At 62.4% G+C, this 27,249-nt stretch overlaps 2 protein-coding genes across 12 annotated transcripts in view; one reads left to right on the forward strand and one right to left on the reverse strand.

Annotated features, from left to right (window-relative positions):
- Positions 1-52: 52 nt before the first annotated feature.
- On the forward strand, positions 53-17,265 carry MTSS2 (MTSS I-BAR domain containing 2). Of its 7 annotated transcripts, none has more exons than XM_028534784.2 (15): positions 55-233; positions 4,988-5,049; positions 5,145-5,218; positions 6,054-6,138; positions 6,219-6,310; positions 6,398-6,472; positions 6,796-6,804; positions 7,707-7,864; positions 8,183-8,290; positions 9,078-9,175; positions 10,589-10,811; positions 12,981-13,055; positions 13,388-13,558; positions 13,738-13,903; positions 13,979-14,742. In XM_028534784.2, exons 1-15 carry the CDS (start codon positions 165-167, stop codon positions 14,740-14,742), a joined length of 2,229 nt encoding a protein of 742 aa, XP_028390585.1. In that variant the 5' UTR covers positions 55-164. The 7 variants fall into 7 exon arrangements, with proteins under 7 accessions (XP_035868074.1, XP_035868076.1, XP_028390585.1 ...); XM_036012185.1 differs by having other exon boundaries at positions 56-233; positions 10,685-10,811; positions 13,979-17,265; XM_036012181.1 differs by having other exon boundaries at positions 53-233; positions 6,219-6,472; positions 13,979-17,265.
- A 549-nt stretch (positions 17,266-17,814) lies between these two features.
- Positions 17,815-27,249, reverse strand: part of IL34 (interleukin 34) — a 55,340-nt gene continuing 45,905 nt past the window's right edge. For 4 of the 5 annotated variants that reach the window (XM_036012192.1, XM_028534785.2, XM_036012191.1 and 1 more), the window contains exons 2-7: positions 26,283-26,690; positions 21,426-21,559; positions 20,545-20,622; positions 20,108-20,269; positions 18,648-18,783; positions 17,815-18,447 (exon numbers count right to left, since the gene is read on the reverse strand). In XM_036012192.1, the coding sequence (XP_035868085.1) occupies positions 18,353-18,447; positions 18,648-18,783; positions 20,108-20,269; positions 20,545-20,622; positions 21,426-21,559; positions 26,283-26,310 (633 nt within the window). In that variant the 5' untranslated portion in view covers positions 26,311-26,690 and the 3' untranslated portion in view covers positions 17,815-18,352. The remainder of the gene's footprint in view (positions 18,448-18,647; positions 18,784-20,107; positions 20,270-20,544; positions 20,623-21,425; positions 21,560-26,282; positions 26,691-27,249) is intronic. The other variant, XM_036012193.1, reaches the window with a different exon arrangement.

Raw genomic sequence — 27,249 nt, forward strand, 5'->3', positions numbered from 1 at the left:
CCCGCGGCGGCCCGCGACCCCGGAGCGCGGCGCGGCCGGCCGCTGAGAGCGGCCCCCGAGGCGGCAGGCCCCGCCGGGCCCCGGAGCAAGCACCCGCCGCGGCCGGGCTCCCCCGGGCCGGCTCCCTGCGCCCCGCCTGCACCCCGCCGCCGCCCGGCCCGAGCATGGAGACGGCGGAGAAGGAGTGCGGCGCCCTGGGCGGGCTCTTCCAAGCCATCGTCAACGACATGAAGGTAACGGGGTGCGCGAGCGCGATTGCGGGTCCCCCTGGGGGCGCGTGGCGGCGGCAGCCGTGCCCCGCTGTGTCTGTGCGCCGCGGGGTCTGTGTGTCCTTGTCTGAGCGTGACGGACCTGCGTCTGCTGTGCGCCGGGGTCTCCGGGCGCCTATCTGGGGTGTGGGTGCTCGTTTGTCAGGGTGTCCATGCGGTCCCCCGGGTCGCCCGGATCGCAGCGCCCCCGTGGGTTCGCGAGCGGAGCCTGCGCACACCTGGGCTTCCCAGTGCCCGAGACCCTCACACCATGAATGGGGTTTGGCTCCTGGGGCGACTCTGTGGACCTTTAACAGGTCCGGGGTCTCTCCGGCCTCCGCCCCCTACCACCACCATGGCTTCCCCCACACCCGAAGGCTGGCCTTGGTGCCCAGACAATGCTGTCATCACCAAAGCAGAGAAAAATAATAAAGCGGAGAACCATTAACTCCTTCCCCACCGGCCTTGGCCACTGCGCGGGACCCTGCAACTGCCGCCTCTGACCCTCCCCCCACTACCACACACACACTACAAGCCCCAAGAAGTCTCAGGACCCCGAAGTCTCCAGGCTGAGTGTCCCTGCGTCCCAAGGCCTCTGTCCTTACCTTGGGAGGAGGAGCGGAGAAGGTTGGGATTGGTAGAGCAACCCAAGGGAGGGCCTTCCCTAGCCTACTTCCACCCCAGGCCCCATCTCCAGCCCCTCCCCATGATTGCCCAAGGTCAGGCTGGAGCGGGCCACCCATTCCTGGCCCACCACTGGCTCACCAGGTGGGGAAACTGAGGCCTGGGAATGGCTCAAGGTCACTTAGGAGACTGTTGGACGCTGTCCCTCACCTCACCCCCATTGTTGGTCTAGCAGGCCAGGGGCATCCTCCCTGAGGAGAGGCCAGGGTTTGGCAGGGCTGGCTCAGGCTGGCAAAGCAGAGAGGAGGTCCAGCTTCAGTGACAGGATGGGGGTCAGGAACCTGCATTCCTACCCTCTCTTCTGAGGTAGAGAAAGAGCAAGGAAGAGATTTAGGTTCCCCATAGGAACTCCTGAGAGCCACCACCCTCCCATCCTGTCACACACGTCCCACTGCACAGCTCACAGTCCCGCTGGGACATCGCGGGCCGGGAGGAGACACGGCTCACCGAGGTGCAGCCTGCCCCACAGAGCCCAGGCAGGCCCTTCATGGGGCGGGCGACTGCAAGCACGCCAGGGGCTCCTGGTGCTGCCAGGAAACAGCCCCAGGGGCAGCTGCCCCCTAGAAGAGGTCCAAAGCCCCCCCGGCCTGGGACTGTGGGTAGGCAGCGTATGGGTGCCGCCCATCTCCATATGGGGTGCTTCCCCTAAGACCTTCATCCCTTGCAAGTCCACCGCTGGGCCCTTCTCCTAACCCACAGAAGTGCTGGCCTCTCGGCCCTCGGCAGCCCCTCCGGCCCTGTGGACATCACATCCCTGGCCCCAGGATCCCCTCCTGGGATAGGGCAGCCCAGAGCGCCCTCCCTCAGTGCCCCCGGGGCCGGCACCCTCCTGCTGGCAGCCTCTGCTCAGACACTGCGGAGAGCAGCAGCTTTGCTCAGAGAAGGGGGACAGGACTGCCTCCCTCCCTCTCCAGCGTATGTGCAAGGAACTTTGGGATGAGACAGGAGGAAGCGGGCCCGGATCAGATTGTAGCGAGAGATTCGGGCAGGATTTTCTGACTTGTGGAGGCAAAATGGGAGAGGTTTCACCTGGGGCGATGCCAAGGACAGATTCTCCCCTGCCTATGACACATGCATGGGTTCCGGCCAGGGACAGCAGAGGACTGGGCCACCTGGAGGCCCATCACCTGGCTTTAGGGGGCAGCTTCTGGCTCTTCCACAGAGGGCGGCCAGTCAAGAGAGTGAGCCTGCCCCACGAGGCCTCTCCAAATCGTGTCCACAGGCCCCGCAACAGCCCGCCCTGGCCCTTCTCAAGGCCCAGGCCCTGGCTTGGGGGCAGGGGGAAGGGATCCCCAAGCTGCACCTGCGTCCTGGAGGAGGACACCCACTCAGGGACGGGGAGGGGACTCTCAGGACCTTTCCCTGCCTGCTGTGCCTTACTGAGCTCAGCTCAGATGCTCACTGGGTGCCAGGCTCCCTGCTGAGGCGCAGAGAGGGCCGGGGCCCCGCTGTGGCCCCCAGCTGCCAGGCAGTACCTGCAGCAGAGTGAATGGGGCCTCCACCCAGCGCTGGCCCGTTCAGAAGTCGGGCTCAGAAATTTTGCCTACCTACCCTCTCAAGAGTGGGGGTGTAACCTAGACATAGAGTCCCTGACAGGGATCCCATGTCCTCCATTAGCCCGTGCTCCCTGAGCACCTACTAGGTGCCAGCACAGTGCTGAGTGCTTTCCAGGCAGCGCCTGCTTGAGTCTCTGAACCGACCCACAAAGGAGGCCCAGTTCCCACCCTGATCTTCAGGGGGAGGAGCCCGAGGCCCAGCGAGGGGCCCTGGGACTGTGGCCTGGCCCACTCGCCCGCACAGCCAAGGATAGGCCCAGGGCCGCCACCTAGGCAGAGAGTCCCTGAGGGCCAGGGGCCCCAGCAGCCCCCTCACCTGTCTCATCCCTTCCACCTGGACACCTCCAGCGACAAGCACGTCACCTTCCCCTGCCAGAGTGGCCCACACCCACCGCGCTGGGCGCAGAGCTGGTGTCCCTCTTCTGCCTGCAGTCCCCGCCATCCCCGCTCCTTGATGCCAGGCACTCACCTCCCCGCGGCCTCTGCCCCGGCCCGCAGCAGCCAGTCAGACGGGAGCAGGCCTGGCTGCCACGCGGCGGCCTTGGGCAAGCCCTTGCCCTTACTCCCCAAGCCTCCCCGTCCATCAGTAGAAGGCGGGTGATAAGTCTTCAGCACACGGGGCTGTTCCGTGCAACCACACAGGGCAGGGCTCAGCACAGCGCCTGGCCCACCGCAAGCCCGTGGTCGCCAGCAAGGAGCACTGTCACCGTGAGAACCACCCAGGGTCCTGGAGCCTGGCGGCCAGGCGCGGGCCCAGGAGAAGACTGGGGATACTCTCCTGGGGCAGAGGCTGCTCCAGCCCTTCGAATTCCCATCTCTGGGGTCCTTTAGGAATTGCCTGTGGAGGCGGAGTCCCCGGTCCTTAGAGACCAAGGGTGTCGGTCCACCTGCCAAGGACGAACTGGCCTGGCCTCCCCACGCCCCATCTTGTCCCCTCCCCACGAGAGAGCGAGGCTCTGAAGGTCCGAGATGGAGTGAGCCTGGGGGGTGGGGGTCGAAGCTGCCGGGATGGGCCTCGGGCCCGTAGGGAGCAGGGACTGTTCTCTACCCAGTGTCACCTAGTCCCTCGCTGGCTCGGGCTGCATGGAGGCCGCTGCAGGGCCGGGGCAAGTTTCCTGGGGGCCAGGATGGCACCGCTGGGCCCCTGCACCCCCAACATGGTCTCTCCTCCCTGGAGGTCTCAGCAAGGCTTCGTTCGGGGATGACGGGGTTGAGGTAGTAGGAGGGCGCCACCTTTCAGAAGGCCCCTGGGGGCGCCCAGGTGGGGTCAGCTCCTCAGGCCTGCCAGGGGCGACTCCCAGGCCCCTTTTCCTGTGTGAGCTGTGCCTGCATGGAGACAGCCCACCCACAGCCCCCCTGTCCTGCTCCAGCCCGTGTGAACTTCTCAAATATTTGCTTTCCCTGGGCACTGGATGGGCTGGGCTGGGAGGGGAGGGCGTTTCGGAGGCTCCCAGAAGCCGCCCTGTCTGCTTTCCACCCCTGCAGGCTGCCCTCCGCTGAAGAGGCCATCCCAAACCTGCCCGGGGGTTCTGGGCGGCGGGACCTCCCTCTGAGACCTGGGGGGCAGGCGTCTCCTCCTTCCCCTTTTCCTTGGGATTAGCCCCTTGGGACTGGGGCTTCGCTGGCCTGGGGCGCCCCTTTGAGGGCTGAGGCCTCCACAGGGCCCTGGGGCCAGGGCTGAGGTTCCCCCAGGACCCAGCAGCCACGGGAAGGCTCATTGGCCAGAAAAGCCACTTGGTTAGACTGGACAACTCCGTGGCCAGGAGCCCGGCCTCCCCACCGGGAAACCCCCTCCCATCTCGGAGCTTTGGGCCAGGCTGGGATAAAGGCCACACTGTGTCCCCAGGAGAGGAAGGGAGCTGGGGGTGGAAAAAGGTGGCTCTGTTGGCCGCACAAGGCCCCATTCAGCCCAGGGCCTGGCGGTCCCCAGCAGGCTGGCCTGGCCCTGCAGCAGTCACACCCTCCCCGGGCCTGGGAGCCACTGCTGCTGGCCGGGGACGGCTGGCTGGCCGGGCTGGCAGCCGCTTCCAGGGCAGAGTGGGGGCCGCCGGAGGCCCTGAGCCCTGTCACTGTGTTCGGTGCCTCTGCCCCTGGGCCACGTGGGAAGCGGCCTGGGCCATTTCCAGGGGAACAGGGTGCCCCTCTTGCGGCTCAGCCCAAATCCCCCGCCAGGCCCCTGGGGAGCCCTGAGGACACAGGACCTGCCATTTCACTATTTCCATCTCCCCTGGGGGAGGGTTTGACTGAAGACAGGAGGCCCAACTTCCTGTCGAGAAGAGGGATGAGCACAGGCATCTGTTCCTGACGGCCAGGATTTCCTCGTGCCCCGGGGCTCTGGCCTGGGCCCTCTCTCCACTCAGAAGTCCCAGGGGCCTCCTTCTCCTCGGGGTGGGGCTGCTCTCAGAAGCTGCCTGGAGTTGGACAGAGGCCTGTGGGGAGCCAGCTTCGTGGAGCCCCCAGCCCTGTGGAGTCTCACTGCCTCTCCCATCTCCTTGGCAGAGCTCCTACCCCATCTGGGAGGACTTCAACTCCAAGGCCACGAAGCTGCATTCCCAGCTGAGGTGAGGCTGCTAAGGGCGCCCCGAAGTGGGGAGCAGATGGGGGCCGAGCGGTGAGCATACCTCACCAGAGACCATCTCACTGTCTGTCCCCCCAGGACCACTGTGCTGGCTGCTGTGGCCTTCTTGGATGCCTTCCAGAAAGTGGCTGACATGGCCACCAACACCCGAGGTGGGGAGGGGGCGCAGCTGGAGGCTGGGGAGGCCCCAGATCAGGCTTGGAAGGTGGAAAGGCTGAGTGGGGTATGAGCCAAGGAAAGGACACCAGGCCCAGAGTCAGGATCTTGAGTTCTGCTCCCTAAGGAAAGGGACTGGTTATAGAGATAGTGAGCCTCTCATCACTAGAGGCATGCAAGCAGGAGTGGGTGAACGGTGACAGGGATGTCAGAGGGGCTTTCATTTTTGCTGTGGGGTGCTCATTTGACCCCTCAGCCACAGTTGTTCACCTCTGTACGGTGAGTCTGATTATGGCTTCCTCTCACCCACCCCATCTGCCCTTCTGAGAGCACACGGGGAACAGGTGAGCCTTTCCCACTGGCCCTGGCATCTCCTTTGCTTTCTGGTCTGAGTAGCAGGGACCTGGGGCTCCTGTTCCTTCAGGTGGTGAGAACCAAGGCACTGAGCGCATGCTGGCCTGCATCTAGGAACACCTGGAGGGCGTTCCCCGTAGAGCTGGAGGGTGTTCGGGCTGGTTTTTTAGCCGGTCTTTGACTCTGGCCTCTCCCAGCTGAGTGAAGAGCCCCTGACCTGACCGCCAGAGCACCTGCAGCTACAGGAGGCTGGCATGTCTGGCGTGGGCAGGGCCTTGGTCCTGCACGGGGGAGGGGCTCAGCAATTATTGCGGAATGATCAAATCCCCCGCAGGGTCCGACAGGATTGCAGGATGCAGGGGACAGGGCTCGGGCTGCGGCCTGGTCTTCTCAGGCCAGCGCGCCCTCTCGTGGTTGAAGCCGGGACTGCAGAGGCCCCGGCAGACCTCTTCCCATGCCACACGCTTGCCTCACCAGGGGCCACACGGGACATCGGCTCAGCGCTCACGCGTATGTGCATGCGCCACCGCAGCATCGAGACCAAGCTGCGGCAGTTCACCAAGTGAGTGGGCGCCGCGGGCGGGCAGGGTTGTCACAGGGATACCCCTCTGCTGGCCCTGACCTGCACACCCATGCCCACAGCGCCCTGCTGGAGAGCCTCATCAACCCCCTGCAGGAGCGCATCGAGGACTGGAAGAAGTCAGTCAACCAGCTGGACAAGGACCACGCGAAAGGTGAGGCTGGGGCCTCCGCCTGGGTTTCCACCCCCACACGGCAGAGACCGCCCCCAACAGAGCGCTCCTGTCTCACCCCCTGTGCAGAGTACAAACGCGCCCGGCACGAGATCAAGAAGAAGTCTTCAGACACACTGAAGCTGCAGAAGAAGGCGCGCAAAGGTAGCGCCCAGCGGTGCCCATCAAGGCGCAGCCCCATGGGGCCCACTCCCTCTCCCCCACCTCCCTCTGGGACACCCCAGGGCGTGGTCCTGGGCAGAGGAGCCCTACCTTGGGCACAGGACCCTCCAACCTGCTGGGTGGGACAGAGGGAGCCTCCCTGCACCCCAGTCCTGGTCCGGACCCCCCTCCCGGGGAGGCGGCAGGAGGCTCCACAGGCCCAGGCGCCCGCCCCCACCCCAGGAGTGGCTCTGTCCATACGGCTGTCTTTCACACATTCTTTCTTTCTGTCTCTCCTCCTCTCCTCCTCCACATCCTTCCTGTAGAGCTACTTGGTAAGTCAAATGTCCGTCTCTCCACCTGTTCCTTCTGTCCTTGTCGCATTTGTCTGTCTCCCCCAGCTCAGGGGCATTGGAAGGAGCCACTCCAAGCCATGGAGGAGCGAGGAAGGTCCGGCGAGGGAGGGGCCTGGGGCACAGTCCCGCTGGGGCCCGGGGGCCCCTGGCCAGGGACGAGTCCAGGGCCACTGCTGGGTCAGTCTGCCAGGCCAAGAGGGGCCGGACCAGGCTGGGTGGGGGGCACAGGCCCTGGCTGCCCTGCCCACCCCAAGTCTTACCTGTCACCTGCTCGCTTCCTGTCTCACCGCTCCTCCACACCATGCTCTCGCCTCTCTCTGTCTCTCTCGCTGCTTCTCGGTGTCACTACTGCTGCTGTCCTTGTGCATTGCTCCCCGAGCTGAGGGGGGGCCACACTGAGACACCCCTGCTCTGTGCCCGGCTTCCTGCCCCAGCTCTCCTGACCGAGGTCTGGAGGACGGCCGAGCCCCACGCTCCACTTTGTCCTGTTTTCACCCCAAACTCCTGGGTGCCCGGAGGCACGGGGGTGCCTCCTGTGACCCTCGAGGGTGGGGGATCGGGGTCTCCGCTGGGCCCCCCTGGGCACAGCTGCTCTAAAAGTGGCCTGGGGGCTGCCCAGGGCTCTGCCCACCCCAGGTCCTGGGTGGCTCTGCAGCTTTGGTGTCTTTCCTGTGTGTGTGTCTGTCTGTCCTCTCTGCCTGCTCCGGGGACCAGCCCGTCCACGAGCCCTGGAGCCCTGCCTGCCCTCCCAGGGTCCCTAGCGCCCCTGGCAGCGCCCAGCCTCACAGCCAGGGACACCGCCGCGGGCCCCAAGCCTGAGCCACGGGCGCGGCGAGCCGGGCCGGGGTCCCCAGCGCGGCCTCTCCTCCCACCCCCTGCAGGGAAAGGAGACCTGCAGCCGCAGCTGGACAGCGCCCTGCAGGACGTCAACGACATGTACCTGCTGCTGGAGGAGACCGAGAAGCAGGCAGTGCGCCGGGCCCTGATCGAGGAGCGCGGCCGCTTCTGCACCTTCATCACCTTCCTGCAGCCGGTGGTGGTGGGTCCCTCGGGGCTGGCCGCATTCAGAGCGCCCCGCCGCTGGGCTGGTTGAGCTGGGCTGGTTGAGCGGTCCCCTCGGGCTGCTGCTGTCGCCACGGACCAGGAGTCAGAATGTGGGAACTGCTGGGCCCGAGTGCCTTTTGGTGACTTGGTCCCAGCAGGCCGGGCGCGTTCTGTGCTGAGTGCTCCCACCCGGAGGCCTGTCCTGTCGCCAGGACAGCCCGGGCTGTGCACGCCCAGCTTCCCTGAACCCTGGCAGCGCGGGCAGGGTGGGCAGACGGGCTGGGCCCGCAGCTCTGACTCACCGCTTCCTCAGAACGGCGAGCTGACCATGCTGGGGGAGATCACCCACCTGCAGGGCATCATCGACGACCTGGTGCTGCTGACCGCGGAGCCCCACAAGCTGCCCCCCGCCAGCGAGCAGGTATGGCCAGCCCTGGGCACCGGTGGGTGGGGCATGGCCTGCCCTTGACTGGGGACAGTAGAGGAGAAAGGGTGACAGACAGCATTTGGGGGAGTCAGGCAACTGGGGATAAAGGACCCAGTGTGTCCTGATTCTCACTGTGGGGCAACCAGGAGCACTTGCCCAGGGGAAGGGTGATGTGCCCCAGGACCCAGTGGGGGCCTCGGACTGAGAGCAGATGGACGGAAGCCCTGGGTTCATGGGGCTTGGCCCTGAGCCTGCCCACCTGTGCCCACCACCTTGCCCCCCCTGCACCAGGGCCAGGCCCGCAGGACAGCCCCCGCGGCCGGCAGGCTGCTGAGTGCTCTCCACAGACCATCTCGTCGCATCACCGGGTGGCCCTCTGTGGCAGCCGTGATTGGCTGCGTGTCACTGGAAAAACTGAGGCTCCGAAAGGCCTAGAACTTGCCTGAGGGGCACAGCACAGCCAGGAGTTGAGCCCGGTGGTGTCCTTCATGGCCACTCTCACCTGGCTCCCCTGTAGCGACAGTGAGTCCCCAGCCCCGCCGCGGTGTGCGGGAACTGAGAGCGCCGGCCTGGGCCGGTAGTGTCCCCAGAATCAGAGCTGGGGGCATCTCCCCAGCGCTCTGGCGGCCCTACATCTGGCCCCCAAGTAAGGAGCTGGCATTGGGATGAGGTCGGGTGGGGCTGCGAACTCCTGGGGTCTCCTGTTGGGGCCTGGTTCTCAGCTGGGGAGAGAGTTGGGGCCGGGCCGCCTCCGGTGACCTCCGTGCGCGCCCCTGCCCAGGTGATCAAGGACCTGAAGGGCTCGGACTACAGCTGGTCCTACCAGACCCCGCCCTCGTCGCCCAGCAGCTCCAGCTCCCGGAAGTCCAGCATGTGCAGGTCAGCGGGGGCCTGCGGAAGTCGGGGGCGCAGCAATGTGCTGAGAGGGAGTGGGGAAGCTCCCGCGAAACTGCAGCATGGGCTGCTGGAGGGCCCCACACTGCACCCAGGCTCCGCACTGCGGAGGCGTCTGCCGCCCTCGGCACCAGACTGCGGGTGGCGGGCTGTGCGGGCGGCTTCCCTGCAGGGAGCGCTGACCGTGTCCCGGGCGCCCCGCCCAGCGCTTCATGCATTGTCTTCAGTGCATCCTAACCACTGTACTGGGTCTGGCATTGTCTCCCTTTCATAGACAGGGAAACTGAGACCCAGGGCGCAGGGTCCCAGCGTGTAACCACTGGGCTCCACCAGGCTCAGCGTGGTCTGGGGACTAGGACGAATCTAAGACCTGGGAGAGGTGGGGAAGCTTCAGGGAAAGTGCGCTGAGGCTGCCAGTTCATGCCCAGCCGGCAGGTCCCTGAGAGCCAGTACGTGGGCGGCTGCCACAGGCCAGAGCCCCAGCCCAGGCTGCCCCGTGCTCCCCTCCCCCCCCCCCAGGGCCTGGCTTAATCACTGGGCAAGCTCAGGGTCAGGGCACTTCCTGAGCTGGCACCAGGGCAGGATTTGGAGAAGACATTACAGATCCAAGGCTCCTTGGGTGGGAAGGCCGGGAGCCCCGCTCTGTGCCTGCACCCCTTTCCCCAGACTACCCCTGGTGGGTGCCCAGGGCACGGGAGACGAGCTGGACATAGCTACTGCTGCAGGGAGAGGGGCACCCAGGCCTGCGGGACCCTGGGCGGTCGCACCACAGGAGCGAGGGTCGATTGCAGGGACACCTGTGAGCAGGGGCTGGGGCTGGGGGCTTCAGGGTCACACTCAGGAGGAAGGGACCTTCATCGCCCATGAGCTGCGAGCTACACCGGTGGGACACCTCAGGGGGGTGGAGGGGTAAGGCCATCACGACACGCCAGGTGCCCGGTTAGTGTTTGGTGGCTGGCTCCAGACCTTCAGGAGGCCATCTAGAGACAGTCAGACTTGCGTCTAGTTGCGGCGCAACCGGGAAACTGGCCCCTGGACGCTCAGGTTGCGGCTGCCGACCTGCGGTCTGCTGTTCTGATGCAGAGCAGGAGGCAGAGGCCGCACTGCCCACCGGGTGCGCCCCGATGATGGCTCCGGAGCACTGGCAAGCTCCAGGGACAGGCACTGGGCTGGCTCTCTGGTGCTGTCCCCTGCCTGGGCCCCGCCCTGCCCCACAGTCCCAGAACCCGGCTCCTCTGTGGCGCCTGGGCCTTGGGTCTCAGGACCTTGTCATCTGACACTCTCTTTTCCTTCCTTTGCCCCCCACCTGTCTCCCCACCCTCGTCTGTCACCTCCCCTTCCACACACACCCCTGTGTCTCTCTGTCTGGCTGCTGTGTCCCCCTGTCCATTCCCCCAGCGCCCCCAGCAGCAGTGGCAGTGCCAAGGGTGGCGGAGCCCCGTGGCCTGGGGGTGCCCAAACATACTCACCCAGTTCCACCTGTCGCTACCGCAGCCTGGCACAGCCAGCTTCCGCCACCGCCCGCCTCTCCAGCATCTCCTCCCACGACTCCGGCTTCATCTCCCAGGACGCCGCCTACTCCAAGCCTCCCTCGCCCATGCCTGCAGACATCACCAGCCAGGTGAGGGGTCTGCAGGGCCACCAGGACGGGGCGCAGTGGCCTCCCGCCAGCCTCAGGCTGTTCTCATGTGGGGCCACCTGCAGCTGTTGGCACTGGCCTGGAGGTCCCCAGGGCCACCACACTGGGGACTAAGCTGAGTTCGCTGCTTCGAGGCTAAGGAGAGGTAGGGAAGGCTCTGGAGTGGCCACACTGCCACCGCAGGGTCAGCAGGAGGCCTTGGTGGCCTTGCCTCCTCCTGAGTCTCTGTTCCTTGCCTACTCCCTTCTTCCAGCCACCGTTGGAGCGGGGAGTGGGCAGCGGGCCAGCTCTGGCCCCCCCCTGTCCACACTTGGGCCAGCTCACTCTATACCCAGAGACTGACCCAGACTCTCCTCCGGTGCGGGCCCTCAGCCCCTGCAGCCTCCGGGAGATGGACAAACGGGGGCCACATGCACAGGGACGTCTGCGGGTGGTGGGAGTGACCCCACCTGCATTTGAGCCCATGCGAGGCCCTCCCAGCCACAGCCTGCGTCAGGGCTCAGCATCTGTGGCCTGCTGTCCTACCCAGGGACATCGCCCACACCCCGTCTCTCCTTGTGTGGCTCATCGCTGCCAGCTGCAAGCAAGCTCTGGGGTCCATCCTGAAGGCCCTCCCCTCCCCCACATTCCCCTCCAGCCACCGAGCCTCCTTCCCTGCAAAACCTCACAGAAGGGTGGTTTGCCGGGCTCCTCCCCGCCACCTCTCCCTTCACTCTCAATCTCAGAGGGAGGAGGAGCCATACATTTTTTTACAGATCCTTGTTGTCGGATTAAAGAGGTCCTTTCTATTCCCAGTTTAAGTGGTGGTTGTTTCCCATGACTCTAAGTGTTGAGTTTTTCCGTTGAGTTTTCCACATACTATTTTCCATTGATTTTTGCTTTAACAATTACATTGGTGAACATCTGAATTTTTGTTTCCCCTGAATCCTCACCCTCCGGTGCTTTTTGCTTTTATTTTGGTGATCGTGCTTCATCGTGAACTGCAAAGAAACTCAGGTGTCTGGCTTGAGGAGGACGTAGAGCCCAGGTGGCAAACACGGGGCCCGCAGGCCGAACCCTTGTTTTATCCGGCGGCAGCCCCGAGCCCCTTGCCCCTAGTTAAGTAGGTACGTGTATACAGCCCTAAAATTACGTCTGGCCCTTCGAAGGCAACTACAAGGCTGATGTGGCCCCCGGTGAAAACGAGTTTGAGCCCCTGCTCTAGAGGATCTGAGGGGACCTAGGCTGGGGCTCCCTGACCCAGCTGGGTCCCTGCACAGCTCCCTCCACTGTGCCAAAGCCAGCATCTGCCCTGGGGGCCCCGGGGCCTGTTTCTGCCCTTGCTTTTTTTTTCTTTATCCTTTTTTGCTGTTTTGAGTTGGGGGGCCTCCCAAATGGACTTCTGCTCCCCCATCCTACTGAAGCAGTTCTCAAGCTTCCTGCGCTGCCCTGCTCTCCTCCGAGTTCCCTCCCCAGGCAGCCTGGCGTGGCTGACCCTCACCACGTCGGGTGCGTGCCCTGAATCTGTGCTTCCACCTGCCCGTGGTTTCCTCCCCTTCGCCAGCAGCTCCTTGTCACCCTTTTGCTGGACCTTCCTCTTCTTCCCAGCCACTGAATTGACGCACCAGAGGGCCACGAACCTTTTCTCTAACCGCCCTCACTGCAGGGGGCCTCATTCCGTCTCTGCCAGATTCGTGGCTCCGCCCCTGCCTCCGCCCCCAGCACCGGCCTTGTACAGACGCGTCCATGCGCAGATCCCTAACGGCCGCTCAGCCTCACAGGTGCAGGAGGGAACTCCTTCCGAGGCCCGCCCGCCCTCAGAAAAAGCAGCGACAGCATCAACCCCGCTGCTCAAGGCGGACACTCCTGCGGTCCTTTCTGTGCCGCTTCCCCTAGCCCACCACGCCCCAGCCACCAGCAGCGAGTCCTGTCGCTCATTCTCAGAACATGGGGTTCTTGGGCTGGGCCGCAGGGCAGGTCAGAGCTGGGGGTGCGCACTCTGGGTGCCGCCTTCCGCCACAGACGCTCTTGGCCGTGCCCTAGGGTGGGGGCGGGGGACACGGGGCCTGCACTGTTCTCGGACCATCGGCGCGTGCGGCCCTGTGACCGGCTCTGTTCTCTCCTCTCCCCGCCCCCCGCCCCGTCCGCCTGCCTGCCCACCTCTGCGTGCAGAAGTCCTCCAGCTCTGCCTCCTCCGAGGCCTCGGAAACCTGCCAGTCGGTTAGCGAGTGCAGCTCTCCCACCTCGGTCAGTGCCCCCCACCTGCTGCGGGCACAGGGAGGGCCCAGGCCCCACCAGAGCTGGGGCGCACAGCCTGCTTCCTGCAGGAAAAGCCCCCTGGTTACCACTGGAGCCACTCCCCTCATTCTCACATCTCCCACCTGGGACCTGACGTCCTGCCCCTGCGCCTAGCCTGGCGGGGCAGAGGGGTCACAGCACCCTCCTTACTTTGTCCTTGGCCACGACTGTGAGCCTGAGGGCCCACATGGACCAGAAACCCTGACCCTCAACCACAGTGAGGGGCCCCTTGATGGGCATCAGGGCCAAGGTGCCCCTGACCTGCCCGCCCCACCCTGCAGGACTGGGCCAAGACCGGCGCCCACGAGCAGCCCTCCACCCTGCAGCGGAGGAAGGACCGAGTGGAGCTCCTCCGGGATGCGGAGCCCGGCCCGGCCAGTGGGGGCGCCCCGGGCCCCAGCGGAGAGGAAACTGCACGACCCCGCATGTCCCCAGCCACGATCGCAGCCAAGGTAGGCAGCAGCTCAACCAGGGCCCCCACCTTCACTCCCAGGTCAGTGCCAGGAGGCTAGGCGCTTGTCCTCAGGTCCAGCTCTGCCCCTGGTGGAAGCTCCCTGGAGTCCGGGCGGGGAGGTGGGGGGTTGGAGGGCTCTGGGGAGCGAGGCTTCAGCCTGCAGTCTCACCACCCCAGCACGGAGAAGAGGTGTCGCCCGCAGCCAGCGACCTGGCCATGGTGCTGACGCGCGGCCTGAGCCTTGAGCACCAGAAGAGCAGCCGGGACTCGCTGCAGTTCTCCAGTGGCTACAGCACGCAGACCACCACGCCCTCCTGCTCCGAGGACACGATCCCCTCCCAAGGTAGGCCCCGGGGCTGGGGCGGGTGCCCGGGCCTGCAGCCCCGAGGCCCCGGCCCACTGCATCCCGTGCCCCCAGGCTCCGACTACGACTGCTACTCGGTGAATGGGGACGCGGATGGCGAGGGCCCCCCTGAGTTCGACAAGTCATCCACCATCCCTCGCAATAGCAACATCGCCCAGAACTACCGCCGCCTGATCCAGACCAAGCGCCCGGCCTCCACCGCGGGGCTGCCCACTGCGGGGCTGCCCACCGCCTCGGGCGCGCCCCCTGGCGTAGCCACCATCCGCCGAACACCATCCACCAAGCCCACCGTGCGCCGCGCCCTCTCCAGCGCTGGCCCCATCCCCATCCGGCCACCGATCGTCCCCGTGAAGACACCCACAGTGCCAGACTCTCCCGGCTACATGGGGCCCACTCGGGCGGGCAGTGAGGAGTGCGTCTTCTACAGCGACGAGGCTGCCTCGCCCCTGGCGCCGGACCTGGTGAAGGCCTCCCCGAAGAGGCTGAGCCTGCCCAACACGGCCTGGGCCAGCCCGGCCCCTGAGCCTGCCGGCTACCCCGGGCCGGGCGCCGAGGACGAGGAGCAGCAGCAGCTGGCAGCCAACCGGCACAGCCTGGTGGAGAAGCTCGGGGAGCTGGTAGCAGGGGCTCACGCCCTGGGCGAGGGCCAGTTCCCCTTCCCCACCACCCTGTCGGCCACCCCTGCCGAGGAGACGCCCGCCCCACCCCCAGCAGCCACCAGCGACCCCCCAGCTGAAGACATGCTGGTGGCCATCAGGCGTGGGGTGCGGCTCCGCAGGACCGTCACCAACGACAGGTCGGCACCCCGCATCTTGTGATGACGCCACCCTCCCACCCTCTGGCCAAGTGCCAGGCAAGTAGCCTGGCTGGTGAGCGGCGGCCACTCAGAGTGAAGGCACAGCCAGGAGAGGGCAGAGCCAAGCAAGCTTTTTTTTTTTTTTTTTTTTTTTTTTTTTTTAAGTCGCACGAGGCAAAGCCACTTTATGGAAAGAAACACGCAGCTTGGACTTCAACATTTAAACAGGAAGTGACTTCTTTAACAAACCTCGCCATAATGGAGCCTGCAGGCTTTGACCTGGATTTGGAGCCTCTTTTATACTCTCCTCGCCTATACTCTGTCCCTCCCGTTCCTCCCTGCAGGCCCTGCAGGCCCTGCCTTCCCACTTCTCAGCGAGCCCCTTAGCCGCTCCCCCGCCCGCGGCGGAGGGGCGGGGCCAGCCCTCCGCCCCGCCCTTCTGGCGTGTGCCTGCAGCACCGCAGCTCCACCCACCCGGCAGGCTGCGCTGCAGGGCTGGCGGCGTCTCGGGCCTTTACAGACTGACCCCTCTCTCTGTCCCCCTTCTCTGCCTCACCCATGCTCCTCTCCATCGGGGAGTCAGAGTGTCTGGGCGGGGGGCAGGTGCCCCATCAGCAAAGGTAGCAGATTTGACTGACAATGTGTGCAGAGTGACCCGGTGGCCGTGGGGGCAGGTGAAGGCGGGAGGCAGGCCCACCCGGGTGATGCCCGGGGCCTAGGGCCCAAGCGCAGGGAGCCTGCCTGGAGGAGGCTAGAGACCCTGAGGCAGCTTTCTCCTGCCCTGTGAGGTGCACCTGGGGTGAGGGGTCAGGGTGGGACTGCAGGGATGGCATCCAGGGGCCCTGGGGCGGTGGGGCCAGACCCCCAGGAGCTACTTTCAGACGTCTGGTCCTCGTTTGGGTACAAGGCTGATTCTGGCGGCACTTTGCTCTCAGTTTCGGCCACATTTGGGTGTGGGGGCTGAAGCCACAGAGGGTGTGGGGGTTATTTTATGAGTATAATAAAATGGAGCTGATTGGACAAGGACTGTGCGTGGGGACAGGGTGGACGATACAGGGTGTGTCCAAGAGTGCCTGAAGGACGCGGGGGGTGGGCACAGTGGTCGGTGGGCTTATGGCAGGGGGAGAAGGACCGATTGGCCCCCCAAAAGCCAAGGGATGGCCGTTCTCCAGCCTCTGGAGCAAAGCCAAATTAAGGGCTTCCGGCCCATCTGGGTGTTGGGGGTGGGGGGCCTTCTGGCCAGGCCAGGTTGAGGGCAAGTCTGGGAAGATCGGCTTTGACTCTCTGTTGCCAGAGGAGATGCCGTCCCAGGACGCGCCCCGCCCCCCCTCACAGTCTGAGCCAGTGAGGGCAGGGCGGGGCCGGCTGCAGGTGCCCTTCCCGCTCCGCGCACCAAGTTGTGCCAACTCCAAGCAGGTCAAAGCAGATGCGCCTCGGAGGAGGAGGGCTTCCTGAGGCCCCGCAGGCCAGCAGAGAGCTGGGCTCAAAGGGTGGCAGGGCCACAGGGCAGGGGCCCCCTGGTGTCAGGAGGACAGGCTTTTCCTGATCAGGATGTGGTGCGGTTGGTCTGAGTCTCCCAGCGCGGGTCTTGGCAGTTCTTGTGCGGGAGCTGGGACCCAGGTGGGGCTGGGGAACCCAGGGTGCCCCCGGGTGGGCAGAGTCCCGGGCTCCCCCAAGGGTGGTGGAGAACGGTACCTGTAAGTCGCTTGGTCTGAGGACAACCTTGCCGAGTGCTCTGGCCAACCCCAGAGCCCAGGTTGGGGCAACTGGAGGGACCCGGGCGAAGGAGGGCCTGAAGGAGCCCTAGAGCAGGTGACAGGTGTGGGCTGCCCCGGGGCGGGGCTTACACTGCCCCTCCCTCAGGGCTGCGCCAGAGACTTTGCCCAGGTGGGCGGATGGAGTAGGATGCAGGATGTGTGATGTGAGCAGGGTACGAGCGGTGGGGTGGGGTTGCGGCTTGGTGCCCGCGTCCCAGAGAGGAAGAGCTTGCCTCCAGGGGGCAGGGGTGGCTTTGAAGGTGCAGGGAGGTTGTACCCCCTCCTTGCTTACCCCCTTCCCCTGTGAACCACCCCAGGGCTGTACATAACCCTCCATCCCCTGCCCACCTCTCATCCACTTAGTGACCACCTCGTAGCACCCCGGCCCCCCGGGATCCGAGCCAACCATCCCGCATCACAGACTTTGGTTTGGGGGACTTCTTTACATTTGTTTTATTTTTCATTTTGTACAGAGACATATTCTTTTCAAAGTCTTTTGACTAAAGTAACTTTTCTGGTGCTGTTGTTAACTTGTTCTTCTGTTAATTTATTTCCCCACCCCAGGCCTCCCCTCCTTGTTCCCCCTCACTCTCTCTTCCCGTCACCCCCTCCGCATCCCCCCACCCCATCTGAACCATTTTGTTTCTTTTCTCTTTGTCGGTTTTTGGATAAATTATCCTCCGCTCCTTCCCCTCCAGCCCACCCTGCCCTTGATTTAAATAGTCACTGCTACAAGTAACAAATGCACTGTGAAGACCCCAGTATTAATAAAGTTGTACTGTAATTAACACCCCTGCCTCCGCCTGGCTTCCTGGCTTCCTGGCCTTTGCTGCTTGAGCCGCCCACAGCACCCCCTGCACCCAGCCCCTCCCACTGGAGCCCAGTCTGGGGGTGGGGCTCCTTGGGGGCCCCGGGCTCCCAGTAGCAAGGGCAAGGGTGGCTGGGTCTTGTGCCAGGACCTATACCTTTAAGGCTTTGAGTCCTTCCCTGCTGGTGGACGTCTTGGGGCAGCCAGTTGGACTGAGGGAGCCAGGGAGGAATGGAGGGAGGGTGACCAGGAGGCACTGCAGTTGAGGTGGGGGGTATCCCCACACCCCGATTCCTGGGACCTCACCTGCTAGGACAGGGCTAGAGGAATTCTGTGTCTCAAATGCCCACCACTCCAGCCCCCTGGCCAGGCTCTGTCCATCCCAAGTCAGAACCCTCAGCCCCAGGTCCGGCCAGCCCATCCCTTGTCGCAAGCATGGCACTTGGTGAGCAGGAGCAGGACTGGGAGGGAGGAGGGGCTCCCAGCCCCTCCAGGTTCACCCTTGCAGATGCAAAGCAAAACAATCCAAAACGAAATAAAGTGGGTGTTTAATAGAAAAAATAAACTGGAAGAGCACCCACTCCACTGTGGCAAGATATGGCGCTTGGCTCTGCCTTCTCCCCCGCCCGACTGCGTCCTGCCCTCCACACCCACCCGCCCACCTGGCGTGGCTCTCGCCTCTGCCACTGCCCGGCCTTCAGACGGGGGAGGCAGCCTGGGCGGTGCCCGGAGGGGCCGGGGCCTCTGTCTCGTCCACCTCCGGGTGTCCCCAAGCCCTCATCACCCCAGGTAAGAGCATGTGAGGTATGGTGGGGAGCAGATTCCCCCTGAGAGAAAAGACACCTGTTCTGGGGTTCCTCCCCCAAGGGGGGTTCCCCACCGCCACCCAGGGACATCTTGGCCCAGTGGAACTGGGAGCTCCTTGTGCGCCCCACACGAGTCACCGACCACACAGGCCTGGGGGCGGGAGGTCTCTGTGCCCTCGGCAGTTTCAGTGGCCAGTGCCAGCCAGGGATTCTGAGGAGCAGGGCAGCGAGGCGGGGGCTGCCGGGCGGGCAGAGGGCCAGCTAGGCGGCCAGACACTGCGACAGGGGCTCTGGGCTGTGGCGCTGAGAGCTCGGCACCTCGCAGTCCCGCCAGTTCAGGACTGAGCTTTGTTTGCCTGCAGGGGAAGGAAAAGGAAAACCGCAGGAGTGGTCAGCACCCACCTCGTCCCCATGCCCAGGGCCCATCTCAGCTCCCGGAATGGGCCTGTGGCCCTGGGGAGCGGAGGGCTGTCCAGCAGGGTGCCCGCTCTGCTGTTCTGCGGGCATCCGCCCCGCCCCCAGGCTCCGCCCCGCCCCGCCCCCCGGGGCTCCTCACAGCAAGAGCAGTACAGCAGGTCCAGGACTCGGAAGCAGTTGTCCAACAGGGCTTTGGGCCGCACCAGCTTCTGGCTCATCTCCGGGGCACTCAGAAGGGACAGCACCGCTTCCACCTTGGGGCTGACCTCCACGTCCTGGAAGGGAGGAAAGCGAGAGAACCACAGGCCGGTGAAGAGCCAGGGCCACGTGCCAGGGGAGCGGCGGGGCTGTCACCCCTGACGCGGTGCAAATCACAGAGGGAAGACAAGACTTCCTGGGACCAGGAGACCTGTGAGCAATTTCTCTCCTTCCTCCAGGTGCCAAGTTTCCTGGGGGGAGGGGGAGGGTACCCCTCAATGTCCCTCATGCAAGCACAATACAGTCTTCTCTTTTCCTGTCATTGGAAAAATGACTCCCCGGCCCAGGAGCAAAGAGCCACTAAAGAAATCGGTGGGGCCCTGGCTGGTGTAGCTCAGTGGACTGAGCACGGGCCTGCAGGCCAAAGAGTCGCCAGTCTGATGCCCAGTCAGGGCATGTGCCCCGGTTGCTGGCCAGATCCCCAGTGGGGGGTATGCAAAAGGCAACCACACATTGATGTTTCTCTCCCTCTCTCCCTCCCTTCCCCTCTCTCTAAAAATAAATAAAATCTTTTTAAAGATTTTATAAAAAAGATGTTATGAAAAAAAGAAATCTCTGGGATTCCCGGCCCTTGCCAGAATTTTGAGAGCCTCCCCAGAGCTCCAGGCAGCTGCAGCAGTTGCTTGCCCCTAAGCCAGGGCTCGGGAGCCGCTCCCAGCAGCTGCTGGGCGCTGTGGCTGGGGAGCAGGTGGGGTTCCTGGGCCTGGTGGGCACCACATTCCTGAGGAGGGCTGGGGTAGGGCGGGGAGCAAGGCAGCTAAGGGGTTCATGGAGTGGCCCCACATCACCTGCACAGCACACACTCACCCAGCCACCTTGCTTTCCGGGCTTTGGGGGGACATACCCAGAGGCCTCAGCCCAACCCTGCTGAGCAGGAACCTTATTATTATTATTATTATTATTATTATTATTACATGAGTGCATAGTTTACATTAAGTTTCACTCTGTGTTGTACCGTTCTATGGGCTTTGGCAAATATGTGACATCACGCAGCCACCTTTACACACCATGCAGAAGCATTTCATTGCCCTAAACACCCCCTGTCTTCCACCTACCCATCCCTCCTCCCTAAAGGAATCTCATTTCTTAGGCTCAGAAACAAAGTCACAGGGAGCACGGACTCACCCAAGACAGAGCCTGGAGTGGGGTCTCAGGCACATCTCCTGCCCCCCAGCCCATCCCCACCTGGTGGTTACTGGCTGGCTCCTCCTCTCTCCCATTTCTCCCACACTCCTCAGGACATGCCCGACCTTTCGAGGTGTGCCAGCCCTTGGCCAGTACCTCCACACACTCATGCATGCACACGCACACACCACCCGCCCACACCTCTGCCCAGCTCACCCTGAGGCCTTGCTGGACATTCACCAGCAGAGTGTGTACCTCCTGCAGGTACTTCCAGGATGGGTGGCGTTCGAGCAGCACCTTCTGCACGGCCTCAGTGGCACTGAGACTCACCCAGACCCACAGGTAACGCAGCTCCTGCTGGCTCACCTGGGCCCGCTGCTGTGGGGACGGGAGAAACAGTGAAGCCCCCAGACATGGGCCTCTGGGCCCGGCCCACACTGTTCTGACACCCACCCCTACTCTCCCCTGCACAGGGAACCAACCACAGGTGTCTAGTGTGCAGCCTCGGCCGGGCCAGGGCCAAGGGCAAACTCGCTTGAGGGGCCCGGAAAGGCCACTGACAACAGGACCTGCCAAGCCAACATGGGTCTCTGGAGAAGCCCCAGGATGTCCTGGGGGACAGGGGATGCCCCAGCCCCGGAGGGGATTCTCACCAGCCTGGTGACGTTGGCCACTCTGAGCACCCCCTCGTAAGGCACTCTGACCTGGTAGTTGACAGGGAAGAAGTGTTTCTGGGAGGTGAAGAACAAGCCGTGAGTTCAGGGTCAGAAAGGACGCGGGCAGGTTCCCCAGCCCCCACCCCCACCCCCGCACCCAGATGATTTGCTGCAGGAAGGGCCCGAGGCAGCCCTGTACTGGCGGAGGTGGCCCTTCACAAGACCATGCTCGGCTCCCTGTCGGGACAGGACAGCTGTCTTTCCATTCCCCAGGACTCGGGGAAGGATGAAACAAAACACCTTGTTCCTGTTCAGGCAGAAGTTTCAGCCAGGAAACAGTATGAGGGACTTAATACCCCAAGAGAAAGGTTCTTTGGGCGTGGGGAAGACGGAAACAGCACTCCACAACATAGAATGGTGATGGCTGCACAACCCTACAAGCGCACTGAAAACCACCGAGTGTCCATTCACATGAGTGAATCGTGTGGCATGCGAGTACCTCAATAAAGCCGTTTAAGAAAAGACATACAGAGCCATGTCACGTGGGCCCCTACAAAAAGGACCTGCGTTCCAATTCCAGGTCCTTATCTCCCCACTAATATCTCCCCAGGGTCTAGGGTTCCCCCAGGCAGTCCTGGAGTTCATTCCTGAGACGCAGGGTGAGCGCCACGTGGGGTTGGGACCAAAGGCCAGCCCTAGGAAGAGGGGTGGAGGCCCCAGGGTCAGCTGGTGGGACAGAGAAGGGCAGGCATGCAAACTGGTGACCAGGCCTGCCAGGGTGCGTAGCAGAGAAAGGCAGACCCAGGGGCCACATAGGCTCAGGGCTGGCACAGGCCCCAGCGGCTTGGGGTGGGGGCGCGGTGAGTGCCAGGTGTTACCATGTACTGTAGGCGGCTCTTGTACTGCAGCTTTTCCCGCAGGAAGCCAGTGAGGGTGCACTCCTTGCTCTGGGTCTCAGGCCACACCTCCAGACCCTGGTTCCCCAAGGCCACGCCGAGGAGGATCCCGAGATCTGTGGACCGTGCCCAATAGGAACACATGAGCAACCTGCATGGCTCCCAGTCCCCCGCCCCCTACACAAGTCCCCACCAGAGAGACAGGAGGGGCCAGGGTGCAGAGCCCCGAGGAGGCCTTCCCACCACGGGGCTGCTGGGTCTGCGGTCTGGGCTACAGGACTACAAAGCCGTCCAGCCTGTCCACTCGTGGCCAGAAGCCACCGCCTGGGGTTAGTCTCGCCTCCTCCCCACTCCCACCGCACAAGGCAGGCACGACCTCCCTTCAGGCCACCGCAGCCCCTCCTGCAGGGCTCACATGTTCTCAAAGCCTGTTGCTTGCATTTTCCATCTCGGGATTCAAGAGCTGTGGGTTTTAGTTCCAGCTCTAGAAATAACTTTTGGGTGGACTGGAGTAATTTTCTTCCCTTCTCTGGGACTTTGGCATCCATTTCAGTTAATGCACCAGTGAATGTGTAGCAGCCTCTGTGGTTTGCTCTTTCTAGGATGCTAGGCAAATCTCGCTCAGGCAGTTTCTTGCTTCCTGCCAAAGGAAGAGCCACCGCCTTCTGAACGTTACCAGTCTTTACCACTGGAGGTCGCTGTGATCTCAAAAATAGCCTGTGTGGTTTCCCGTAACTGAACAGACTTACAAAAAATCTCTAGGTAGGGACAACTGTAATAGCATAAACAAAATATAATTTAAAAACTTTCTAAGAGAATTTGAAAAAATATGAACAAGGGTTATGTCAACCAGAGCAGAAAGAACAAACTATAAATGGACAAGAAACGTATCCCTCAAAATCAACCTCACTAATAAAGATAAAAAAATTCACATTAAAACAATCAGATGCCACATTTCATCTGTCAAAATGGAAAGTGGTTTCGTTTGTTTGCTTAATTTACTTTTATTTTATTTTAGTAGCATTCTGTGCTGGCAAAGGAAGTGAGGCAGATGCTCTCCTCCTGGAAAGCAAGTTAGCAATTATTTTTTAATTGATGGGATAACATCCACACCCTTTGACCCATTTAAATTCATTTCTAGGAAAGGGGAACTGGAGAGAAAACAAAAAGAGAGAGACATAACCAAAAGATTTATGGACAAAGCCTTTCACCGCAGCATTGTTGCACAACAGTGAAAAACTGTAAATGGCCTGATTGGTCAGCAACAGCGGATGCAGCCAATGGGAAGTCACACTGCCCGAGAAAGCTTCACAACACGTTTACGTGATAAGGGAAATACTTAGGATCCACTTAGGGAAACTCCTTTAAAACGCCTGACTCAACACTCCGTATCTGGGTATATGATCCAAGCGTGAGTAGAATTCCATTCCGTGTGTGTGTGTGTGTGTGTGTGTGTGTGTACGCGTGCATAGGAAGTGTGGTGTAAGAGCTGTACCACATCTCTACGGGACATCTTTATATTCTTTATATTTTGTAGGATATATCTTCTATTCTACCATCAATATCTATTATTTTTAGAATCAAAGGCAATTTTGGGGGGTTCTTTTCTTTTTCCAAAGTCAGCCAGGCAGGCTGAGCTGTCTCCTGGACCCAGCCCCGGGTATGAGTAGAAATTACTGACGACCGTCCCCACGCACTCCCTATAGCCCACAGGAGGCTTTAGCTCTGAAACCCCCGCTAGCCTGGGCCTGCTCCCCATCTCTTCCTTGGATCCTTCTCAGTCCCTCGGCCATGCCTGCGCCCCTCACCGGAGCACCCTCAGGTCTGCTCAAGCCCTGTGCCCTGAAAGGGCTGCAGAGCCCCAGACCTTCCTCACAGAACTCATAACCACACGTTTTCAAGGTCGCAGGTTTGCAGCCCACCTCACACTCCCCCCCAACACACCAGCCTGCCCCGCCCCGCTCTCTTCCCAAGTGCTCACAACGGTACTCCGACAGAGGAACAGATAAACACCAACCAAACCAGCTTGCTTTCTGTCTTGTCTCTAAGTCACTAACCCTCTCAGCTTGGCACCCCTGCAGGTCAAGGGCATTCCTGCCTGAGAGTTTCTGCTCACACTTGGCCCTGCCCTGGGTACCCTCTCACACTGCAGGCCTCTTCCGAGGTCTCCCCGAGACTCTGCCCTCCCCGCGGTCTGCCCCGCCAACACCAGCAACCCCCCACACCCCCCGCCAAGCCCTGTCCCTAGCACCATCTGTCTAATTCACTTGTTACCGTCACCAGCCCCTGGTGTGTGAACACTCGATGTGGTGACCAAACCCTGGGCTCGGTTACTGAGCACATCTGGGGTGCACCTGGAGCAGCTGCATCTGACTTTCCCGGAGAGCAGGCGGCGCCCCACCTCAGAGTGTCTGATTCTGTAAGTCAGGGGTGGGGCCGGAGAGCATGCACTTCTAACGAAGGCCCAGGTGATGCTGCCACGCACACCTTGAGGACCGCGGACCTAGAGCAGCAGTTGCAAACTGTGTCCCAAGGGCCACATCAGGTTCACAGAGACTTCACATAAAAACCTGAGTTTCCATCTTTTGTTTAAAAATCGGCCTCTGTCCACACCGGGCCTTCTTTCTCACATGCAGTCCCCATGGGCTGCCCCACTGCCACCGCCAAGTCCTGCTCCAGCATCGGGGTCCTGGTCCAGAGCCTTGGGGCTGGTGTGGGCTCATAGCCGAGACCAAGCCTGGGCTGCACCCGGTACCCTGTTCACAGACAACCTGCCTTCCCCCGACAGACTTCCCATTCGACAGCACACCGAGTCTGCTGTCCATTTCCAATTTTAAGCTGCTTTTCTGTTGCCTCCCCCCTGAGAAACGGGCCAGCATGCAGGTAGCCTGGCAAGGACACCACCACTGTAGCCTCCCGACCACTCCACAGCTCTGGAGCCCACATCCGGGGCAAACTTGACCCCCGCCCTCCTGACCTCAAAGTCAGAGGAGGCTGAAGGAAGGGCAACATGTGGGAGGAGCCCCCCACGGCTCCTCGGTGCAGGGGGCACACCTCTCCCAGAGACTGCCCTTTGTGCAGGGATAGATGGGCTTGTCCACCACCACGTGTGGGGTGTAAATAGCACCCCTCAAAAACATGCTTGTTTGCCCAGAACCTCAGGTGTGGCCTTATTTGAAAACAGAAACTGCAGGTGTAATGAAGGCCCATGCAAAACCCACTGACTGGCACCCCCATCGGAGAGGGCGTGAGACGTGCAGAGGGGAAGGCCACACGAAGATGTGGGCAGAGGCCGGAGTGATGCTGTCACGGGCCACATAACCTCTGGAGCCACCAGAGGGAGAAAGAGGCAGGAAGCCCCCCCACCCCCCTGAGCCTTCCGAGGGAGCGTGGCCCTGCCAGCACCTGGGTTTCAACTCCTGGCCTCCAGTACTGGGACAGAATGAGTTTCTGCTGTTTGAAGCCAGCAAGTTTGTGGCATGTTGCTATGGCAGCCAGCCCTTCCCCAGCACCCCAGCCTCTCTGCAGGCCCCTGGTCTGCAGCCCACGCTGTCTCTCACTCTGCAGGCAATCCTCGCTGCGTCCTACAGCCCACCTCCAGGCGCCTTGGCCCCCACACCATGCCTTCTCACCCTCGAGTACACCTCCGGAACTGGCCCTGGTTACCTCCTGTCCAGAAGGTTGCGACCACCTCTCCTGCACATGCCACAGGACTGCCCTTCTGAAAGCAGAGTATCTCTCAGCCACAGCCCCTCCCCCAGACCAGAACAGGAAACGTCCAGGTGCCCCTGTTATCACAGGAACCAGCTCTCCGGCTTGGCCTCCCACTGGTCCCTCTACCTGGAACACGGTCCTCACCTCAGAGCCGCTACCTGTGTGAACACTGCCCACCTGCGAGACCACTTCAAGTGGCATCTCACCCATGCTGCTCCTCACGGCCTGGAAACTTCCAGAACACTGGGTCTCTGTCCTTCCACTGTTCTAAATGTTCTGACCCTTTGCAAGATCCTCCCACAAGGCCCAGGTGGGACCAACTGCTCTGCAAATTCCTCCAAGGTCCCAGTCCTGACCTCGCCCATTCAGCACGGTGTTCCGGGGGCCTGGCTCTGGGCCAGGCTCTAGAGCGCGAGGCCGAGGCAGCCAGGCCCCTGCGCCAGGGCGGTCACTGCCCAGCGGGCACAAGGGAGGCACCAGAAACCAGCGCTGAACTTGATTCAATCGAGCCGAGTCTCAGAGTCTGAAAGGATCTCGGTCTGGCCTCCCACCAGCAGGCTCGGGAGACTTGTAGGTCCCTTTCTTTTTCTGACCTCATTTCAACTTATTTTTCTTTTCCCCAGAAAACTGTTCTCTCACTGCCTTTGGGTTTTATTCTTTATGGAAGACAGGGCAGAGGAAACAGGCTGCCTTCCCCAGGCACCTGGCTGCTCGTCTCCCCTGTGCTGAGGGCCCAGACACTTCCACAGCCCCCACCGCCTGCCGGCCACACCCAGGAAGACAGAAATCCTCTCTCTGCCCTCCCTGTCTCACCGCACTCTGGAGCACCCGTAAGTCTGGGAGGGCAGAGCTGCCGCCAACCCCCAGTGCCTGCCCCGTCCCCAGGACCACCCAATGACTGCACCCACCCAGCCTATGACTCACACCCCCCACACCTGCCTGAGCTAGGTCAGCTGGAGACAGGGCGGAGGGCAGGCGTGGGAGTCCCCGAGGGACCCAGCACTGAGCTGGGAAGCATCTCAACTTCTCACCAGCAAGAATGGCCCAGTTGCCATGGTTACGGCAGAGCTCGGCTGTGGGCCGAGGCCTCCCCAGGGCAGTCCCCACGGACCCCCCAGTACTCACAGTGGAGCCAGGCGAATCCCTGGGGCATGGTGGTACGCGGGTCCCCCAGAGAGCAGAGGCAGTGTCCCCAGCGGTGTGTCTATCCACAGAGGCGTGAGTGCGGCCTACATGGCCCCGGGTCAGCACAGGTGGCCTAAAGTAGAAGGGCTGGCCACGGAGGATGGCCTGGCAGGGGAACGCAGGTGCTCCTGGGGCAGCACCACCCTTATCTGCCTAGCAGTGCAGAGGGCAGCCGGCGGGAGGCAGCTGAGAGTTCCATGGCAGCTAGGACCTGGGCTGGGATAGCGGCCTCAGGGTCTTCCCTCCCGAGCAGGAGGAGAGAGTCCCCAGCAGGCCCCTCGGAATCTGAGGCCGGATTGTGCTTTCTGTGATTTCCCGGTCTGCAGCTGCTCAGTGTGAAATCTGGCTCTGGAAAGAGAAAGGAGGAGAGAAACCAATTATGTAAGAGCAGCGCTGCCACTCAGCCATCAGCCGCGGGCCTGTGCACGCTGCACCCTCTGCCTGGCCGGCCCAGGGAAGGCCTAGACACCCGGCCCTGCCCTGCCTGCCCCGGCGGCTGCCCACTCGGGGACCCAGGCTCACACACAAGAAATGACTCGCGCATACCCAAAGGGCAGCACCGGCCCAGGAATGAGTTATGAGGACACTGGGTGGCAGCCTGAATGAAAGCAGGACCACAGAATGAATGGGCGCCGAGGGTTAGAGCAAGGGAGCTTCCTGGAGGTGAGACAGAAGGTGGAGAATTTGAACAACACAGCCTGCAGGGAGGTTAAAAATGCCAATGACGCACCCCTCTACCACCTTCAGGCTTAGTCCCATCCTCCTAGTACCCTGAATTTGCGTCCCTTCTTAATAGGGTGCCCAGTTAAATTTTAATTTCAGGTAAACAACACATTTTTTAATTTAAATTATATTATTTTATTTTTATGCTATCACAGTTGTCCCAATTTTTCCCCCTTTGCCCCCC

Source organism: Phyllostomus discolor, chromosome 12, assembly GCF_004126475.2.
Source record: "Phyllostomus discolor isolate MPI-MPIP mPhyDis1 chromosome 12, mPhyDis1.pri.v3, whole genome shotgun sequence".
NCBI classification, from domain to species: domain Eukaryota; kingdom Metazoa; phylum Chordata; class Mammalia; order Chiroptera; family Phyllostomidae; genus Phyllostomus; species Phyllostomus discolor.

Excerpts from the sequence above, each read along its gene's own strand:
- MTSS2 (XM_036012181.1), top strand. The coding sequence starts at position 165 with ATGGAGACGGCGGAGAAGGAGTGCGGCGCCCTGGGCGGGCTCTTCCAA. Across the intron at positions 5,050-5,144 it reads AAGCTGCATTCCCAGCTGAG|GACCACTGTGCTGGCTGCTG; the intron begins GTGAGGCTGCTA and ends CTGTCCCCCCAG. Across the intron at positions 7,865-8,182 it reads CCTTCCTGCAGCCGGTGGTG|AACGGCGAGCTGACCATGCT; the intron begins GTGGGTCCCTCG and ends CCGCTTCCTCAG.